General features: G+C 36.3%; 2 protein-coding genes across 2 annotated transcripts; one reads left to right on the top strand and one right to left on the bottom strand.

Moving 5' to 3' along the window:
* Positions 1-281: 281 nt before the first annotated feature.
* On the bottom strand, positions 282-22,672 carry LOC120632266 (alanine--tRNA ligase, mitochondrial). Its single transcript, XM_039902088.1, has 14 exons — positions 22,284-22,672; positions 20,329-20,502; positions 18,905-19,050; positions 18,337-18,492; positions 16,340-16,484; positions 15,229-15,362; positions 13,269-13,572; positions 10,013-10,839; positions 7,499-7,651; positions 5,389-5,515; positions 4,007-4,221; positions 2,813-3,014; positions 2,027-2,155; positions 282-864 (listed from the first exon to the last, which is right to left on the bottom strand). The coding sequence occupies exons 1-14, from the start codon at positions 22,476-22,478 to the stop codon at positions 724-726; spliced, it is 3,048 nt and encodes a 1,015-aa protein (XP_039758022.1). The 5' UTR covers positions 22,479-22,672; the 3' UTR covers positions 282-723.
* On the top strand, positions 9,492-9,837 carry LOC120632268. The gene has a single exon (XM_039902091.1). It carries the CDS (start codon positions 9,492-9,494, stop codon positions 9,816-9,818), a length of 327 nt encoding a protein of 108 aa, XP_039758025.1. The 3' UTR covers positions 9,819-9,837.
* Positions 22,673-22,712: the final 40 nt, after the last annotated feature.

Genomic DNA, 22,712 nt, shown 5'->3' with positions numbered 1-22,712 from the left:
TATTGTGAGGAAGTTCCCCACTCCGAGCCTTGACCCGCAAGCGGAGTAGTTTTTTTTTTCTTAATTTGAGTTGAAAAAAATGTTTAGGTCATGTATATTGCATACTAAATTTGATTTCAATATTCTTTATGAGTAAAGATATTTTTATTACTCTTTAGTGTAAAGTATTTTAAGTTTAGTTTAGTTAAGTATTTGAAATAAATAAAAAAATATAAAAACCGGAGGTTTTCTTTAAAAATTTACCTATATTTTAATTACTTTCTAGTATTCTTAAAACGTACTTTACACTAAAATATTAAGTTCGTTTACATTATAAGAAAAAAAAAAGTTGTCATTGAATTTGAATAAGACTTTGGAATGGTGGTGGCCATTTTTTAAGACTTTTTTATTAAACATTTTGTTTTAGTAGCTACAATTATAAAAATTGATCAATTAATTGTTATAATTCTAGCTTAATTGAGAAACAACTATCGGTGAGTTTAGGTGTCATATATTATAAGGAGGCACGACTGATATAATTTAATAAACTAACTTATTGTAATTTTAATGGGAACTACCTAAAAGTATTCTACTACTTAAAGAAAAACGCAAAACAGATAACTCGAACTCTGCACAGAAATTGATACACGTTTATATAACATCTCAGCTTCCCGCAAGTTTGTAACCAATACTACAGTTAATTCCCTCCATGTTCTAGAATTTTCTCGTGGTCCTCATATGCTTCTATACACGATCGTGTTGCCTATCCTCTTCCACCTGCCTGTCCTTGGCGGAGCCGCCCGCGTGCCTGTAATGCGCCTGCGCATATTTGATCGCAACACGCATCGCGTCCTGCACCAGCTGTTCGCAGTTGATGAGGCTCACCTGGCGTTAAAAATTAAAATATTTTAATAATAGTGGATTGGTGATTAATGGAGACTGGCTCACGGCCCGTTGAAGAAAACTCAAGCCAGATACAAATGAGATCAACCTCAGTTGTTTTGGTTATTTTGTTTCAGTATAAGCTAGTTATTTATGTTTTATTGATTTCATTGTATAGGTATGAAACGTGTAAATTAAAACCGAAATAATACTTCACAGAGGTACATTACAGAGGTACATTATGTACTGTCTCTGAGACTTATCTGTAAAACCGAAAACCTAATGATTTTTGAGTAAACCACTGCCATAGTTTTTACTGAAACAAATCAGATACATCACATGCAAAATTAAAATCTAATCCTGTCCCTTCATCAGGTACGCGTCGCGTAGCGTAGGTACTATGCGCGTGTCGGTCTTTTATCTTCAATAGGGTTGTCATAAGTACTCGTTGTATATATATAGTATGTATTCATTATATATACTTATTTATATGCACCACCTCTCTCTTTTGAGCTGTTTTACGCCATTGGTTACCTTAAGAGATCGTATCTAGCGATAAGAACGCCAAATTGTATGCATTGCGTGAACTTGTTATTTACGATTTTCCTGTATTTTTTTTTGTGGTGTACAATAAAAGTGTAATCATGCATTTATTCAAGTTAGCCTTTGAGCGCAATCCCACGTGGTGGTAAGTGATGATGCGTCTATGATGGTAGCGGGCTAACTTGTTACAAGTATAGCAGTTATTTGACGACCGATTTGCGCAGTGGGCAGCGATCCTGCTTTCTGAGTCCAAGGATGTGGGTTTGATTCTCACAACCGGAAAATGTCTGAGTGATAGACAAGAATGTTCTTCGGTGTTTGGGTGTTTATCTGTATTTTATAAGTATTTATGTATATTATTCATAAAAAAATTTCCTCAGTTATCTTAGTACCATTAACCCAAGTACGCTTACTTTGGGGCTAGATGGCAATGTCTGTCTGTAGAATATTTTTAATATTATTTATTTTATGTTTTAAATTAGATGGGTGTATTGCCGTAGTATATTTATTATTATTTATTTATTTATAAACCGAGGGGGGTTTCTTTAAAGCTTATACATTCGTATAAATGTTGTCGAGCCATTGTTACTTCTATGCTATTCGTCTTCTACTTCAATCTTACCTTAGTATCAGTCATCTCTGCGTGAGTGAGTACGGAGCGGTCGCCGGTCGCCGGCAGTGTGCTAGCTTTGAAGATGGGCAGTAAGCAAGAAAGCCACTTTTCCGCCGTGAAACTCGATGTTACCATTTCCTAAGAACAATAGAAGTAAAATTCAAAATTAAAAAAACTCCCGACACGAAGTAAACTGTAAAAACTAACAAAAGTAAATCCCATTTAATAATCTAACTTCAAAATCTAAACCTAACCTAACATTTCATATTTAAAGTTATGATATACTTACTGTCAATTCTCCTAACTCAATTAGCAAAATTAAATGAATTCAACCAATAGTTTGTAAATTTCTAAACCAGAATTGAAAAAGAATTTATATCTCTCGAAATTTTATCATTTAATCTTTATAAATTGTTATGTGAAATGACTGACACCTTCAAGATACCCTTGTAAATTGTTATGTGCAAGAATTGACACCTTCAAGTTACCCTTATAAATTGTTATGTGCAAGAATTTACACCTTCAAGTTACCCTTATAAATTGTTATGTGCAAGAATTTACACCTTCAAGTTACCCTTATAAATTGTTATGTGCAAGAATTTACACCTTCAACTTACCCTTATAAATTGTTATGTGCAAGAAATTACACCTTCAAGTTACCCTTATAAATTGTTACGGCACGACACAAGACCGTGGTATTTGGAACTCCATACAAAATACCCATAGATGATGGTTAGGCTATCAGCACTGCTCATTTCATGTCCACCGAGATGCAGACAGTTCAGCGTAAGTTACCAGTGGCACTCTGGCAGCAGCGACCACGGTCCCGCCCGCGCAGCCCAGCAGCAAAGTGGGCAGAGTCTGGTCCGCGCTGACCGCGCCCCGCACCGTCTCGCTCTGCATCAGGTAGGAGCAGCGCAGGAAATGCACCGCGAACCTCCGTCCCGAGCGACGCGCCTCCTCGCAACATTCCGCGATCTCCGCCTGTGCTATTGCTCTGGAGTAACACGTTAGGTTGTGAAACATGGTCGCTAACTGTTTGTTTGTATACAACGTGTAACGGAATTACGAAATACTGTTGAAGGGTGCATAAGTATATTCCATAAGGAATAACCCTGTAAAAATATTAAAACAAAACAAGCATATTTATATTTCCATACAAACTAATTCTAAACATTGTAAGTGTTTACTAATGACAACCCTATTGAAGATAAAAGACCGACACGCGCACAGTGTACCTACGCTACGCGACACATATCTAATAAAGTGACAGAAGTCACTTGATTTTACTTTTGCATGTGATGATATTTATTTTTCCATACAAACATATTCTAAACATAGTAAGTTAACTTAAATAATGTTTTTCAATGTCTGGCTGTATATTATAAGTATTTTTTTTTTTATATTAATAAAAAAATATTATTACCCATAACACAAGCTACGCTTACTTTGTTGCTCCAAAGTGAGCGTAGCTTGTCTTATGGGTACTAAGAAGACAACGCCAAAACACAGAAAAACAAATGCTCATCACAGAATCATTTCCAGTTGTGCGAATCGAACCCACAGCCTTAGACTCAGAAAGCAAGGGATTGCTGCCTACTGCACCAATCAGCAGTTAAATACAGGATAGTTTTGAATCCACTGCGGATTTTTTTTTTTGGTGGTTCGGTATCTGTAATAGAACATATTTCCATATGCATTTTAAATTTATAAAATTGATAATTCCTCCAAGGTAAAAACACTAATAAAAATTATAAAAATAAGATGTACTGTTTGTAACACTTAACATGAATGAATGTTTTTTCTTTCTTCTGTAACTATACTCTGTTAATTTCTGTATCGTTAAGTAAAACATAAAAATTATGTTCATAAATTTGGTTCATGTATGACATATTAAAATATCCGCACTGAAAAAACAATTATCCTGTACAACTAAACTAAAACTAAAGGATAGTTAAAATGGTTAAGCTAGTCTAAGACCATACTCACTGCAAAGCCAAATCATTCTTATTCGTAGTAGCCTTCTTCGTCAAGCTGATCAGCAACTGCAGGCAATCCGCGTATTCCCCGTAAGGCGCGCCGGCTGTGCCGGTCAGTTCGGACAATGCCCGCTTGATGGCCGTCACTTCGTCCTTTACCCGATCGGGGTCAGCCAGATCGATCACTTCGGCGAGCTTCTGCGCGCGGCAGTACAACTCCCTCGCCTAACATATAAGTTTATTAAATCTATATATATAAAAGGAAGTTGTGTTAGCTACAGCATTTATAACTCAAGAACGGCTGGACCAATTTTTATGATATATGATCACACATCACACTAACATTTTCCATTTGTGGGAATTGAACCCACAGCCTTGGACTCACAGAGTAGGGTCGCTTCCCACTGCGCCAATCAGCTTAATTCATAATTGTTGATATTATGACCAATAAACATGGCCCAGACAACATAAATATTCATCACAACAATTTCGGCCCAATACAGGGCACGGGTCTCCTCCCACAATGAGGAGGAGCTCGACTTACCTTCCGGGGTTTCGAGTTCGAATCACAACACGCACCTTTAACTTTTTTTAGTTATTTGCGTATTAAGTAATTAAATATCTCTTGCTGCAACGGTGAAGGAAAACATCGTGAGGAAACTCGCATGCCTGGGAGTTCTCCATAATGTTCTCATAGGGGTGTGAAGTCCACCTACCCGAACTGGGCCAGCGTGGCGGAACACGGCCTTAGCCCCTTCTCATTGTGGGAAGAGACCCGTGCCCCGAAGTGGGCCCGTAATGGGTTGATTTGAAGGTTGATGATGATACCATATGATTTCGCTGACTTTTTTGTAGGCATTATCAAGCTTTTATACAAAACTTTTACATAGAACTCAATCATATATTCATTGTTACAGCAGCGTTCGTAAGAAACGTATTCTTTTGACCGTCACTTACTTTGCAAATCCGACTAACACGAAGAGTTCACAATCACAAATAATGTGGCTTTATACTGGTGAAAGAATTTCCAAAATAGGTTCAGTAGATCCAGAGATCTCACAAACTTTACCTCTTTATAATATTAGTATAGAAGTACCGTTAAAGAAATTATAAACTTGATGGAATCATTTAATAGCAAGTCGGGGATCCATATAGTCGCTTAGCTAACTTATCTAAGCCAGCGCGTCAGTCAATTTTGCATAGTTTTGAGGAGACACAATAAAAAGTTCTACATATACGTAAAAAAAATAAAGGTTTTTCAATTTTAAAAATTAAATTCCCCTATTCTGAACAGTTCGCTTGGACGCGCTAATCTCGGATTAAAAAAAATATTTTTGCATATGATATATTCGAGGGAGATCAATTCCCGAGGGAGGTACGCCAGCTAGGTACCTGTGCAGCCGAATCTCCAGTGAGTGCGTATAGGAGTGGAGAGTTTCCCCCTGCGCCTTTCACTTGCGTCACACAGAACTCTCCGATCACTCCCGCCGCCGGAACGTGCGTCCCGCAACACAACTCCCTAACGAAAACGAAACAAACATTTAAGTGCAAAATACTCCAAAGCTATTCAATCGTATATAAATCTATAACTAAATTAATTTATCAGGTAATATATTTTTTCATCCCGCTTGCTCGTAACGTGAACCTTATTCCATCGTTATTAGGCTCATAATCCATGATGTTAACCCACGCATCGAGATAAAATGCTTATGCATTGATCGTAACACTCTTGGCTTTCTTATCGCGCACACTTCAGTTCAAATACAATTAAGCATACTAGTTGCATTATATACTATTACATATTCATATTGCTGCGTGTGCACTTTTTATTTATTTATATTCTAATTCCAACATGTCATTACAGACTTAACGAACCGGAAGTGATAGTGTTTAAAAAAGCTTTTAAAAATTCTAAATATACTTATTTCATTAAACCTAGGAATCGCCTTACTCGGATGCCTAGTGATTTAAGTGATTACTGCAGAAAATAAAAAACGAAGAGAAGTTATACTTTGGCGTAAAAAGACAAAAATATTTTAAAAGATTTTACCTTTCGCCTTATTCTACGTTTGTAGAAAAAAAACTAAACTAACAAGAGAAAAAAGATATTTCATACATTGAAAGTTTATTATAACGCAATTTCTAATTAAATAAAGTTTATTTAAATATCACAAAAAAAAATTTCTTCACAATTAAATAAATGGACATAATTAACATAACTAAATTTTGAACACTTATAGACAGTTTCACTCAACGTTAAAATTTGAGATTTTTGTACTATTTAATCAATTATATCACCGGAATGAGCCCGCAGACTTTGGCAATTCAAGTATACACTGTCAAACCGTATCGCTAACTTCAGGGTGTCGGTTTTTTGTGACGGTGTGCGCGCATCGTAAAAATTTACTCTCACCATTTCTCCCTAACTCGCCAAAAGAAGTATAACTTCAAAAAACGTTTCACGAACTCAAATGTGGTGCGACGTTAGGCGCCGTCTACAGTTATGACACCAATTCGGCGGATCGTAAAGTTTAAAAAAATATATATACAAACAAAAAATACACTTATAATAAGTAGTATGTAGTCCAAAAGATTTAGAATAAACAGGTAAAAAAAATGCCAACTATAGTACCGACCTAAAATAGTCTCCGATCACCATGTCGGAGGAAAAAAGGAAATAAATAATAAATAAAAAAAACAAAACAATACCACACCTACAAAGGTGTTAAGTGTAAAATATCCCTACTTCCCTATCCCTACTAATATTATAATTGTCAATGTAAGTTTGTTTGTTACGCTTTCACGCAAAAACTACTTAACCGATCCTCATGAAACTTTGTACACATATTCTTGGAAGTGTTAGAAGTAATATAGGATACTTTTTATCCCGACATTCAGCTCGGTTCCTTTGGGAGAGGGGATGAGTGTTTGACGATTTTACACCATAACTCCGACAAATTATACCCGATTTAAATAATTATTTTTGTACTATAGAGGTTATAAAATGTGTTTAAATTTGCCCAAACTGTGGTTGGAGATAGAGGACAGAACTACTCAGCGGACAGCAGAAAACCCCTAATGTAAGGCTTAGCGATACTGAATACTTTAATTTTTTTTTAGATCTACAGCTAAATTTAGTGCCACATCAAAAAACAAAATCAAACGCAGACGAAATCGCGGGCAACAGCTAGTATATTATAAATGTGAATGTAAGTTTGTTTGTTAAGCTTTCACGAAAAAACTTTTAAATCGATCATCACGAAACTTTGTACACATATTCCTGAAGGTATTAGAAGTAATATAGGATGATTTTTATCCCGAAATTAAGCTCCGTTCTCTAGGGAGAGGGGACGAAAGTGTTTGAAGATTTAATACCAGGCAATTTAGCTATCCTAAATACATAAAGTGCTGCCACATTTATGAGGCACATGTCTTTCGAAAAACAAAAACAAAAGCGGAAGAAGTCGCGGGCAACAGCTAGTATAAAATAAAATAAACTCACCTTGATATCAAAGGTGGAGCGCTGGAAACCAACCGGATGCCGGACTCAGGGTAGGTCTCCCCGGGCACTGTCAGGACATTTGGCGCTTGTATTGCCAATTGTGTACTGGTCAGGACTTGTGTGACCACTGGCGCGTTCGACTCAATGGCCTCACTGATATGTAACGACACTTTATTATGTTTTTTTATACTTATAATTGAGGTATAAAGCAGATGGCGAACCTGATTATAAGAAGAATATCATCGCCTTTAAACCGAGCAACACATCGCAGGTCATGAAAGTATCACATTCTACAAAGTGCGTTCTCCATCAACCTGAGTAGGTGTTTGTAAATTGATAATAATAAATAATAATAATAAAATGTATTTGCAAGAAACATTGTAAAATGATGGTAAAATATCGTTTACGCCTCCAAATATGTTTCGTCAAATGACATGCAATAGTAATAGGTAGAGAAAATAAGAAACATAAATAATGAAATGATAAATTTCGATAAACCTTCTGTTTATAAAAATTGGAATGCAAAACAAAATCGCATTCAAATGGGTCAATGCGTTTGAGCGCTATGATTACACACGTTAAGCGCGGTCAAACATAATATACCACGCCTTGGTAGGACATTTTAAGGGCGCCGGAATAAATCCCAAGCGTAACGAAGAAAGTATCCCATATATTTTTTAAAGATGCATTTAAAAATTTTAGGAACCGACAGGATTTGAACCTGCGACTCTCTATCAATCCGCGGCCTGAGCGTTTCCCCAATTAAGCTACTGCTCGATGCCGAAATTAGTATGTATATGACTTTTACATCAGTCTTATAGCGACTGCAACGCCATCTAGTAGACCATAGCAGTTTCGATCTACTTTTTCAAAGGTCCATATTACAATGAGACACGTTTGAAACAAGAGATGACACATTGCTTTTTTAAAAATTTATAATATATCCCATATATCTCTTAAAGCAAAACAATTTTAATATTTTAGACATTTTGTTGCAGAATTATAATCCTAATATTTAGGTCGTCAAGACCTAAGATTATATTAGGATTATAATCAAATAAGGCATAGTCGAGCGAGGCGTGTGCGACATTCTAAAATAAAAGTAGCTCTATTTCATAGGCTCCTTTGCAACGTATAGTCGGTCTGTGCAGTGGAATATTCAAATTCAAATTCAAAACTGAAAAATGTTTGTGTGAAGAACATGAATGTTTTTCAGTGTCTGGGTGCTTATAACAAGAAGAATTACACGAAGATTAACAAGTCCAACCTACAATTGATCTTTATAGATTTAGAAAAGGCCTTTGACCATGTTCCCAGAAATTTGATATGGCAGTCGCTGAGAGCACAAAATGTTCCCGAACAATACATTTGTCTAATACAGGACATGTACAACAATGTTACCACTCAAGTGGTAAGCGCCGCTGGAACTAGTGATGGGTTTGCAATTGAAGTCGGAGTACATCAGGGCTCCGCACTTAGTCCTTTGTTATTCAATGTGACCATGGATTATCTCACGAAAGACTGTCAAAGACCCGTACCCTGGAACATCTTGTACGCAGACGATGTCGTGCTCATATCTGACACTGTTGCAGAGCTACAAAGCCAATTAAATCTCTGGATAACATCATTGGAAGAGAATGGTCTTAGAATCAGCCGAGGAAAAACTGAGCACATGTCCTGCATATTCGATGGTACAACCGACGCCGCCCAAATTAAATTCTATATTAATAATACTCGTATTCCCACAGTAAAGCAATTCAACTACCTCGGATCCATAATAAGCAACGATAGTAAAATTGCCGATGACGTGACTTATCGTACTACAGCTGGCTGGAATAAGTGGAGACAGCTCACAGGCGTAATGTGTGACAGAAGAATGCCCCTAAAGATCAAAGGGAAACTATACAAAACTGCAATCCGCCCTGCCATACTGTATGGTACGGAATGCTGGGCCGCTACCAAAAAGCACAGCACAAAGTTACACACCACTGAGATGCACATGTTACGCTGGTCAGCGGGCGTCACCCGCCTCGACAAAATCAAGAACGAGTATGTTAGAGGTAGTTATGGAATCACTCCCATCGTTCATAAATTACAGGAAAAACGATTGCGCTGGTACGGACACGTTGTCAGACGACCCGCAGACCACATGGTACGAGTAGCCCTGGACATACCGACGACGAAGCGTGGGCGCGGAAGACCCCCCGCCACCTGGTTAACGACGGTCCAAAATGACCTGAAGCTAAATGATATTAACGCGGAAACTGCTCAAAACCGTCTTGAATGGAGGAAACGGACAAGGAGAGCCGACCCCAGATGATGGGAAAAGGCGCAGACAGATGATGATGATGTCTGGGTGTTTATATGTATATTATAAGTATTTATGTATACTATTCATAAAAATATTCATCAGTTATCTTAGTACCCATAACACAATCTACGCTTACTTTGGGACTAGATGGCGGTGTGTGTATTGTCCTAGTATATGTATTTATTATTTATTTATTTACTTACCGCACCAACTGCTGAGCGTCCAAGACAACCTTCGGCGACAGCTTCTCACCATAAACTGACAGGTTCAAAGACAGGCCCTTGTCTGTGACACTCGATCCAATCTGGCACACCACACTATGCCTTAACACTTTCCTAATCGCTGCGTTCAACAAATGTACCGCCGAGTGATTCCTCATAACATTTAACCTCTTGACACTGTCCACTTCCAAACTGACGTTCTGTCCAACATTTATATAAAAACTCGTTTGATACAAACTATTTTCGTCGCAGTTTCTATTCAAAACAAAGTGTCCTTTGTGGAAGACAATGTCACGTATTTTGAAAACGCTTTCGACTTTGAAACCTACGTCTTCGTTGAAATACGCTTGGCCCTCGTCCGCGATTTGGCCACCTTCCTCGCAGTAGAAATTTGTGCGTTCGGTCACTAGGTAATAAGGGCGATTTTCGCTTGGCTCGGAAAAGTCTATCCATTCGCAGTCTTCATTTAATATGGCTACTAACTTAGTGTTTAAATTTTTTAAGGTAATTTGGTTGTTCGATTGTTTTAAATCGTATTTCGGATTATCGTCGGTCTTTTTGATGCCGCCTTCGTGTAACTTATCTATAGCTTTGTCGAATAACGTTCCTTTTTTAGAGGTCTGTTCTTTGAATGCAGTTTTGTGTCTCGATCTGTGGTCGGCTAGAAGTTTCCAGAAGCCCTTTTTGTCTATTTCCAAGTTATTGAGTTTTGCTATCCTCTGGATGACGTCTTCTTGAAAACCGTGCGTGTCGTATAGTTTAAATACTAATTCTCCGGGTATCATTTTAGATTTTATTCTTGACATGGTCTGAAATAGATTAAAGAATTATTGGGCTTAGTTTACGCAAATTAACTTATACCGTATATAGCGGCTGAGCCCACCACCACCTATTAGAAAAGCAAGGAGAGTTAATTATTATTAACTCTCCTTGCTCCTTATTTTCTAGAATTGTGACACACATAAAAGAGAGCTAAAATTCCATTTAGCTCTGTTTTATGGGTGTGGGTAAAAGCTCAGTTGTCGGACATTAATTAGCATCAAATCTGTCTGACCATGGGCGTATGTTTGTAAATTATATATAAAAAAAATTGAAAAGATTGTCTGTAAATTCGGTTTACTGACGATAGTTAAACGTGACAACGTCATAAGAGAATACTGATGAAATGGTTGCATTTTTCAAAAGAAAATTTTAATTTTATTTGTTTGATAGATATTTTGTATGGATATAGAAAGTAGATAGATTGAAATCACAATTGAATTGATTTTTTACAATGTACATAGTTTCTATCATCATCGTTGCTATAAACAATTGACACCACATTCACTTTTCACTGCACTTCATACTTGACGGAAACATGTAAATGTATTATTGTATAGAAGCTGTCCACGCGGACGCATCGCTCACTCAAGTAAGAGAGAGACAGATGTCGAACGCTGCCGAGCGCGGAGACCGATTCTCTTTGTCGCTCGTTCCGCGCTCTCGCTTGCACTTCAAGTCTTCAATGGAACGCCTCAGAGCGAGGTAACGCCGCATGTTGTCATGTTTTTTCGTGCGTGCAGCCGGCTCCATCGAATTATAAGACGTTGTCACGTCAAAATATGCGTGTAATATAATACAGGGGTAAACTTCTCTTTTTTCCTGTTGCGTGTTTTGCAAGGTGAACTTGTAAATTTTATTCCTTGTGAGTGGATATATTTATTTATTTCACTCTTTATTGTATACCACAACAAAAATACTAGCGGACCCCAGCGCCATCTGTCGGGCCGATTTGTGAATCTAAACCATCCAAGGTGCCACCCAAACGCATACCGAAAAATTCATTCAAATGGGTCCAGTCGTTTAGGAGGAGTTCAGTGACATACACACACACACACAAGAAATATATATATATATATATAAAGTATAAAACAATGTCGCTTTTTCTGTCCCTATATCCCTATGTGCGCTTAAATCTTTAAAACTACGCAACGGATTTTGATGCGGTTTTTTCCAATAGATAGAGTGATTCAAGAGGAAGGTTTATATGTATAATACATGCATCATATACTAAGGCAACATTGCTAATTTTAGAGGTTTCTAACGTGATGTCGTAAATTAACCTATTTTTTTGGGCTTATTTAGCAATTTAGCAAAAACGCTGCCTAAACCCTACGAGTTAGATCAAATTAATGTAGTACAGTATTGTACACCATAAAAAGGTCTACAAAAAAGTCCGCGATGGTATATGTTTATATTTTAGGGATAACCCACATTAACCATTTTTATTGTTTACTTTTTACGTGAAAAAATGGCTTATTTACGAAGCTATTTTAAGCAATACGGCATTAATCCTTATCGAATTAAGTACCTTAAATACAGTGTGCAATTAATATAGATCAATATGATTCCTTACAGCATGTAAATTAAACAAATATTTTCGGAGATATTACAAATTTAAAATTTGCGTTTGCGGCGGGCGGTACCGGTCGGACGGGGCAGTGCGGGGAGACATGCCTATAAATAGCGCGTCGGAGGCCGCGGTTCTCCCTATAGCACTTTGAATTTAGCAGCAATCGGACGCGTTTATTATCGGAGCTCTCTAGCGAGGAAAATAACAGTACTTGGTAAAAACGTGCTTTTCAGAGCAACAACGTATCAGTTAATAATTATAAGTTACGATAAATAATATATTATAAATGCGAAAGTTTGTCAGTAAGGATGTATGGATGGATGGATTGACATGTTTAAAGTAATCATTATTACCTACAAAAAAGTCTGGGAGGCTAAATGCCTAATTGTTAGGAAACAATAACCGCTTTTTGTTATAATTTGTCAATCAAAACACGAGTACAATCTTAAGATGGTGACGTTCCTATCTGATCCAAATAAATAATAATTTCTCTTTATATTATTCAAATTGGACCTATCGTTTGGACGTTACTACGGGCACAGAAATGCTAAAAGATATTAAATCCGATAATAACAGATTTGATGCAGACGAAGTTGCGCGGGTCAGCTAGTATATATATATAAAGATAATAAAAAGAAGTTGCCTGGCAGAGATCGCTATTAAGCGATAAGGCCGCCTTTTGTATTCTACTTCTTTCTTTATGTTTTTGTTTTTATAATTTTTGTGTTGTTAATGTTGTGGTATACAAATAAAGAGTTTAATAATAATAGTCCAGGGATAAAAAAAAATTTACTTTGACCGTACTAGGCGGCAGAAATAAGAATGGCGAGAATAAATCATACCCACCTCCTTCAGTTCCTTGTAACCCAGAGCGAAGCCCGCAATCTCAACATCATGCAGGGCTGCCACTTCGGGGTGACCTTGTACCAAATCCCTCCACTTCTTTTTAAGGGTAGTCCTCAATTTTGCATAACCCTCCCTCTCGTGTTCTATAATAAGCTTCGCTTCCTTTTCCTTCGACACCAGTTCGGGGTAAGTCTCCCCCAAAGTGTTTCTCACTTCGTTGTATAGGATCGAGAGTAGGTCGGGGTTTTGGAAGACATCTGTGCTTATTTTGAAAGATTTGCGCATTATCTGTTTCAGGTTAAGACTGCAACAAAAAATGCCACAATGACGTCAGCCACGTGACAAAAACAAATTGACAGCAGCCTGTCACTTTGTTATTGTCCAGTAATGTCCAAACACTGACCTCCATTGTTTACTATAGTTTAACCTCTCCGATCCCCATTATTATAGTTTTAAGTGACAATGTGAGATGGTGATAACAAAAAAAAAACAACCGGTTAAGTTTGTTGTGGGCTTCTTCTTAGACTAGGGCGCGTTTGGAACCCTGGTAGCTTTAGGTTTAAGTTGACGAATTTAGTTATCGCCATCAAATCACTTCTATGTTATATCTATATTTATAAAACAAAGACGTGTTAGTTTCAGCATTTATAACTGGATGAACCGATTTTAATTATTTTTGATTTGTTTGATTCCTGTTAATCCGGAATAGGATAATAAGTATTAAAATTCAATATATTTTTTTAATTTAAACTCAAATCTAGCCGTTCATTAGTAATAAAACAAAACTGACAGCGCACGTTAGGTTGTCTATAACGTAGAGGTTGATGTGACCTATACCTTCATCCGGTGTCAGATGAGTTTTACGTATTACAACTTTACAAAGATATTGTGATGTAAAAAATATGAAGGCGAAATAAAAACCGCGGGGACAGCTAGTTTTGAATAAAGAAATATTTGACTTTGACTATATATAATGTATATAATGGGAATGGATAAAATGGGATGGGATCGATGTTTGCTTTTGGAATGCTGAGGGGATACTAAAGGTCACTGGGGAAAAAAGACTGTTAGTCAGTGGCGTGCATAGAGGGTATGCACAGGTTTCAACCTGTACTTATCGTTACTTTTCTTTTTAAATTTTATAATTTTATCATGTTTTACCTACACTTGGGAGTAAATATCAAAACTGCGACCACAATGTAAATAATTGCAATAAGACATGCGCTGCGGAATTAACCACGCCCTTTAGTCCGGAACATAGCAGTGCTGCTTAGTTGCAGAAATAACCATAGCTGTAGTACTTTCTCGGACGAGCTCTGTTACAAAAAGATACGTAACAGTTGCATAAATAGCTATTCATCATATCAATTCAGTACCAGCCCCCTACAGGGCACAGCAGTGGCGTGCACTGAGTTTCTTGCCAGGGTATCCATAAGGAAGGAAAATTGCATAAAATGGTAAAAATCCTCCTGCTACATATACGAGTTATATATAAATTTTAGGGTAAGCAGTTATTTTAAGCATGTATGAAGTGCACGCCACTGGGGCACAGGTCTCCACCCACAATGAGAAGGGGTTAAGCGCGGATAGGTGGACAATAGTTGAATCAGGCGTTACTTTGCGGAAATCCATGTTACAACATGGATTTCCGCAAAGTAAAGTCAAAATCTCCTGAGGATGCTCCGGTTTCGGAGCGAAACGTGCGTAGAGGGTACATTGCCGAAGATCTGTTTGGTGTGGAGTATAAGGATTGGAGCAATTATAAATTACACCATACGTCCTGCTTTTCGCGGACAAAATAAGCTCAATATTCATAATATTGGTGGACAGCAGGTGGTGAATAGCTGTTAATGTAACATTTAACTACATTTAACTACTTTTTTTAACTGCTGCTAAGCGTTTAAAAAAATAATCACTGAAAGAGAGACACTTAAAATTACATTATTTGTATGGATAATACCTCGTGGATGGAAACACGCCATCGGCGAGGCACACGCTGATCATCCTCGCATGGTCCGCCAGCCGTCTGTAGGCCTGGTCCAACGCTGCGTCAGCGTTGTAGCTACCGCTGTACGCCAACACACCTTTACTATTCTATGGATGTTAAAAAAATTAACTTAATATTAACACATCATCATCATCAAATTCTTCAGCCTATTAGTTTCCCACTACAACTGGGTGTCCTCGTTCATACACGAGAGGACATAGAACATTAACCCATCATGCTTCTTCAATACGGGTTAGCGAGCAGGAATTGAACTCAATCAACCGATAGACGTCCACTGCTAACGCCACGAGATATATGAATGAGTAATTTTTTTTTTTATAACTTTCACACCTTTTATATATAACAAGCTATTACCCGCTACTTCGTCTGCGTTTGTTTTTTGACTTTAAGGATTCAGTACCGCTAAGGCTTTAATGAGGGGTTTGCTGCTGTCCGCTGAGGAGTTCTGTCCTCTATCTCCAACCACAGTTTGGGCAAAATTTTCAAATATGTACTGTCATTATTTTAACATCTTTAAATTTATCCTTTAATGACTCTCTTGGGCCCATTTTATATATCGCACGAACAGCCCTTTTCTGCAGGACGAAAATAGTATCTATATCAGCAGCATTACCCCATAATAAAATGCCGTAGGACATAATGCTGTGAAAATAACTAAAATACACAAGCCTAGCCTAGAAACTGCTGTTTCTATATTTGTCATATGACGAATCTTGTGAACGCGGTTCGGTTCATGCTGCAAAACTAATCTGTTAGCTAAATTATTTATATGTGGGCCCCATTGAAGTTTAGCATCTAACGTTATTCCTAAAAAGATTGTCGTATCCACCAAATCCAACTCCTCATTATTAAGTTGTACAGTGGTTTTTACTTGTTTGACATTCGGTAACGTGTATCTAATAAATCTCTTCGTTTCTATATAACGTATTTTACTACTATATATAAATGCCCTCGATGATAAAACTATTTATTTAAATAAAAATTAATACTGCGGCCCATTCACCCATGACATCTTCGTTGGGAAAAAAAATCTAAAACGATGCGTAACTGGGCCTTAACATACCTTTTGTATAGCAGCAATGAGAGGTTGAAACAAATCAGTGTCATAGTTTGTGGGCACGCCTTGTAGCAGGGCTGCCACCCGTTCGAGTCCCATACCGGTATCTACGTGTTGTTTTCGCAGCCCTGTCACTTTGCCGTCGGCTTCTCTGTTAATGACAATCATCAAAGGGTCTTTAATGACTTTTGTACTAAAGATTTTTAAAGTGAGAATTTTTTTTAAAAGCCCTTAAAGAAAAAAGATTAAAAAAAAGAAAGTGAGCATTACATTAGATTGTGCATAAAATTTAATAATGGTATTTTTGAAGTCATAAGTGGGTACTTCTTTAGCGGCGTTAGGAAAAAATCATGGGATTAATGTTACGTATACGATTTAACGAAATGCGCGCGTGTTAGGAAATAGGGAATTACAGCACTTTATCTATGATAAACCCGATGATTATATTAAATATATCAACAAATCATAGTTTGTATACTCATTGATAATGTATTGAAAATAGAATAATGGACTTTAGTAGACTGTCAAAGAAAAGTATAGGATCTATGGCGGGAGACGCGAGTTGGACAAGATCGATTGGCGGGAAAGAAAAGTTAGAACGGATTTTAATTAATTAATTGAGAAAAGAAGATTAAGTAAAGTATTGTGGATAGAACGTTACAAATTGGGAATAGATGATTTATAATGGAAACGACATACTTAACGGAATATTATTGTGGCAAAACAAGAGTCGTATATACTGGTGATGGAGTTGAGATAAGTTGTTAAAAGTTGTTGGTACTATGGTTGTACCTGATGTAGCATCAGATAAGTATATCTCTTATATCCTTTGGGTTATTCAGGTATCATATATTGAGTCCTAGCATTATTTTATACAGATAGTTTATGTAGCAGAGGTTGCTCTATACAAACAACTTGTTCCAAAAGTCCTGATGTTATAAGTGATAATAGTAGTTATGTTTTACCTGTCTTAAAATATGTCTTGTATCAAAGGGCCTAGCGTTATTACATATGACAATGTTGTAATTGTGTTGATAAGTTGTTTTAATTGAATAAAAGAGCAACGGTAGAGTTTCTTGCCAGTGGTCTTCTCTGCCGAAGACAGCATTCTGAACTGGTAGTAGAGTCATTTGAAGGTAACAAGTAATATGAATTATAGAGAAGCTTAATATACAGTATTAGAGTCAGTCCAGTTGTTTTATTTCACTCCTTGGGAAGTCAGGTTTATAGAGTACAGACCCACAACAGTGCTCTAAAGCAGGTTGGTGGGCTTTAAAGATTTCTTTTAGTCATGAGAATAAATGATTACTGCTAAGAAACTAGGTATTTAGCTTCAATAATACTGTTAATTAATGAAAGATCTAAGTGCCATCCTGAACATTGTGGGTATTATAGTGAATATCTGAATACCATGGCCTTCCATTTTTTATATTTTTTTAGCACATGGTTCAACGATTTTAAAAGGATTAAGGTAGTTGCGAAACCGAGTGAATGGGAATGGGAGGGGAATACATCATCCGGCAGCTCACTTTTTACGAAGCCCACAACAAAGTTTGCTGGGTGTTCTTTTTGTTATCACCATCTCACATTGTCATTTGAAAATATTTAAGAAGCAACCTGGTTAGAGTAATAGTTCACATCCAAGCTTTTTTTATCGTTTACGTAATCCTTTATACTGCAATAGGACTTTTCTATAAGCTTGCGTAATACATGCTTGGAACTTTTTAAGAGACATCTCCCAGATGTCAATGGGTAGTTTATTGTAGAATTGTATGCAATTTCCTTTAAACGAATTATGAATTTTATGTAACCTAGTATATTGCACTGTAAGTTTATTCTTACTTCTAATGTTTCAATTATTGCAGTCACTTTTTTTCTTAAATTTGGAAATGTTTTTATGAACATAAATTGAATTTTCAAATTTGTACTGACTGTGATTTCGTTTACGTAATTCCGTTATACTATACTATAATAGGAGTTTTCTATAAGCTTTCGCATATTACCTGTTACACTGAATAAAGACGATATTCCATATTTCTGTGAGACTCCCATCCGGATGCACGTAGTGTATCTCTGTGCAGGGCCCGCAGGGACCGGTGGGGCCCATCTCCCAGAAGTTGTCCCTAGCACCATGGGCTTTGATGCGACTTAAAGGCACTCTGGAAACGCAAACAAAGAATTTAATTGAGTTTAATTCAAAAGTTATTTAGGTTTTTATTTTTATTCATCTTACTAGATTTATTTTAAGTGTATGATTCTCGCTCCAGAGATGGGCGACAATAACTGCGACTCAGTCTAGCACTATAGCAGTATTAACGAATTTGGGTTACATGATACGCATTACCTTATGTTCGCCTTATTTTGTAATTTACTGTGTTACTGTTAATTGAAATATTTTTTTTATTATTATTAACTTGTTTTTGATACATTAGCTCGTGCATCAATTTGAGCAAATAAACTAGGATAAAGATAGATAAACTCAGTAGTTGCTGTTGTCCAACATCAACATTTACTATCATTTCTATATCTTGCGGGAGAGAACACAAAAATAAATCTAATTAACAAGCTCACCCAATCTGTTTCCAAATGTCTCTGCACTCTTTGTCTTCTTCCAGGCCAATAACTGCATCACCAGCAAAGTAAGTCACTAAAAGATTTTCTGGCTTCAATCTGTATGGACCCAAGAGGAGTTCCCACGCCATTTGACATGCATCCTTCTGTATAATAAGCGAATAAATATTATTGCTAAGTGAATCTATATAGTTATTTAAATGTATCAAGGGCAACTACTGAGTTTCTTGCCGGCTCTTCTCGGTAGAATCTGCATTCCGAACCGGTGGTAGAGTCACTACAAACATGCATACTTGACGTTTCAAAATTACTTATTAGGCCTACTTGAAATAAATGAATTTTGTATCAACGCCCAGCCCAGCGTGATTGATTGCAATTGCAGCGTGAGTGATTATGGGCAAACTTTACCAGTGAGGCTTTTGGTCTAGAAGTGGACTGTTCTATTAATTTTTATTACATTGGTGGTGGGTGTGATAATTAAAATAAATTTTCAACCTACCCCCATGTTGATAACTTTTTGACCAATGACCGTAAGTAGGTATTATTATTATAGTCAAACATATCTATAACATAGAAATATTTCGGCGCAGTTATATTTCAGATTGTAAATTGAGTTAAGTATACCAATTTATTTAATTACTAGCGGACCCCCGCGACTTCGTCCGCGTAGGAGTCAATCGAGAAGCTAGAATATATCTGATGCTAAGATCATAATCATCGTGGGTAGCTATTTACCTACTATTATTTTACGTGGTATTTTAGTTGATACATACATCCATCCTCACAGTCTTTTGCATTTTTAATATTAGTAGGATTACCATCCTTCGATCGTTGTCCGATATGGCTTGCGACTAACAGTTATTTGTGAAGAGTTATGTTCTTTATCTCCGACAATATTTATCAGATTCTTATTAAAATAAGACAGTACAGGCTTGATAGTATACACTTTCAAATAAAAAAAGAATTATTAAAATCGATTCAAATTTAACGGAGCTATGAAGTAAAATTGAATTGTTGATCCGGAATATCAACTACCACTATACCAAGTTTTATTTGAATCCGTTCAGTAGTTTTCACGTGATGCCCGGACACAGACAGACAGACAGACAAAAATTAAATAAAAACCTGTTTTTGACTCAGTATCGATTATAAAGCATCCCCCGGTCAAAATTTTCAAAATATATTGAACAGAAATCTTCCAGTTACAGTTTTATTATAAGTATAGATTAATTTAATTTACATATTGTACACATAGCAACTACAAATATGTAAAAACTTCACATACTTACTATTTATATGTTATAGTTATTTGGTAAGTACATTTTACATCTTCAATTCATTCATTCATGAGTTTTTTATTTACACCTTTTTATTAAGAAAACTGTAATGTTGTTAAATGCTACTTAAAAGAATATAAACGTCACCTTATAATAATCTCCAAAGGACCAATTCCCCAGCATCTCAAAGAATGAATGATGATGCCCGTCCATGCCAACCAACTCCAAATCATTATGTTTGCCACCTACTCTCACGCACTTCTGGGAGTTCACTGCTCGAGTACAAGGAGCTTCTACCACACCAAGGAACACACCCTTAAACTGAAAATAAGTTAATCTAATGTTAAAACTTTTCAGTATCTCATGCCAGGGGTGTTACTTCCATTGCTTGACACAGTATTATTATAACATTGTTCATGACTTGTAACAGAATCTTTATTTTTGTCAAGGTATGTCATATAATATATTTCGAATCCCAGCATACACAGTGCACCTCTACCTTTTTGTAAGTTATGTGCGTTTTAAGTAAATTCACTTGCTTTAACGGTGAAGGAACACATCGCGAGGAAACCTGTATGCCCAAAGGTCTACAGGACCAATCCACACTGGGCCAGCTACATGGACTACGGCCAAAATCCTTCTGTAGTAGGCCAGTAATGGGTTGATATGATGATGATGACATATAAATAATCATTTTTAAATAAAACTGCTTTAAACGGTGGTAGTAAACAACCTGTACAAATTGCAAGCCAACCCACTTGGGTTTACACAAATGCACCGATTATAGCCTGGCGATGGGATCTCGACTCTGAGTTCGATCACGCACCTCTGTGAGTTATCCCTACGCGTTTTCATTTTAACTTAAGACATAATACATTTTATCACTTGCTTTAACAGTGAGGAAAATATTGTATAAAACCCTACATGGCTAATAGTTCTCCATATTTTTGCAAAAATATGGAGAACCAGATACCAGCAACAAAAAAAGTTGCTGGTATTATTAAATTCTAATTTCAACATTAAACTAACTATCATAAAGCTTTTTTATCTTCTTTTGAACAAGACATAAAATCTAAAATATAAATCTTATTTAGGTAGTGTGATAATTTCAGACAACTTTATTTTTAAAACAATATATTTTATATAGAAGGCCTTATAAAACTTCTAAAAATTATATGCACATTTGAAAGAATACAAATTAACACAAAATTATTATCAAGGAATATGTACAATTATAAGTATGGCAAACAAACATATATTTACTTACAGTGTTATATTTAGTAAAGATACATACAATGTGGATAGTGTTGCTGCCAAAAGTTCTGTGTAAGCAAGCACCCTTGCCAATTAGGCAATAAGCCTTTGTATTCTTTGTTCTACCAAGTAATAACAAAGATTTCTATTGTTTGATTTACCTTTGTCTAATCAGAATGCAATGCATCCATTTAAATTTGAAAATTAACAAAACGCAGTTGTGTATTGTACTTTAGCATTATATACTCACATACAGTTCTTACAGTTGCAAAAGAGATCTAATTTCATAGATTAATAAGGTTAACATTTCATAACCATGCATTTCACCAAAGTGTTTCAAAAAATCCCCAAGAATTACTAGATTTTGGAAACATACAAAATTAAATGGTCACAATTTCACTATTATTATTATTATTATTATTATTTATAATAGAATAAGCGTGGCATCAGCCAAAGTTGCCTATTTCATTTCTTGTACTTTTTGTCTATTTGATGTCTGTCCAGTCTATTCTTGAACTGATTTAGTGATACTGCAGTCACTACTTACTCAGGCAAGGCATTGCACTACAGTTCATCAGTGGCGTGCATACCCTCTATGCACGCCACTGATGAACATTATTGTCATATTTAACAGGAAATCAAAGATAGTGTATTATTTATCTTGTTCATGTGCTTGCTTCTAGACTTATAAAGCTTAGCTTAGCTTTGCCTAGATATAGCTTAATATTGGATTACCCGGCCAGCCAGGTTCACTCCAGAAGCCTAACAGTGAGGGTCTTATGTCCTCAAATATTGAGTTCATAGCATATGTCTATACAGAATAAGCATCAAACGGAAGACATAGTTACCTGGTTCATGCCAGCATTTACAAAGGGCACAGTTGGGTCACATAAGGGCACAACTGAACTGGATTTAATGTGTTTATGGCCATGTTTCTCTACGAAGTACTCTACATATGTATCTCGTATTTCACTGCTAGACGATTTCCTTCTTATTTGGGTGTTTTTCCCGAGCGTACCCCTCAAAACCAGTAATCGTAACATAGTATCAGGTTAAGATAAATATCTCGAATAGATGTTCTGTAATAACCTTTTCTTCTTTAACATATTACATGTATACACATAATTAAGACTTTATTTTTATTAATTTTCTCATACTGGACATTTCACAGACCAAAATACTATTTGCATTTTTGAGTAACAAAATTTAGCAAAACAAAACTTTTGCGAAATTTGACATTGACAAATGCCCGTATGTCAAATTTTTAAAATTGGAAT

This window comes from Pararge aegeria, chromosome 19 (assembly GCF_905163445.1).
Source record: "Pararge aegeria chromosome 19, ilParAegt1.1, whole genome shotgun sequence".
Taxonomy (NCBI): Eukaryota; Metazoa; Arthropoda; class Insecta; order Lepidoptera; family Nymphalidae; genus Pararge; species Pararge aegeria.
The sequence above is the reverse complement of the archived record's forward strand: the minus strand, read 5'-3'. Positions and strand labels throughout refer to the sequence as shown.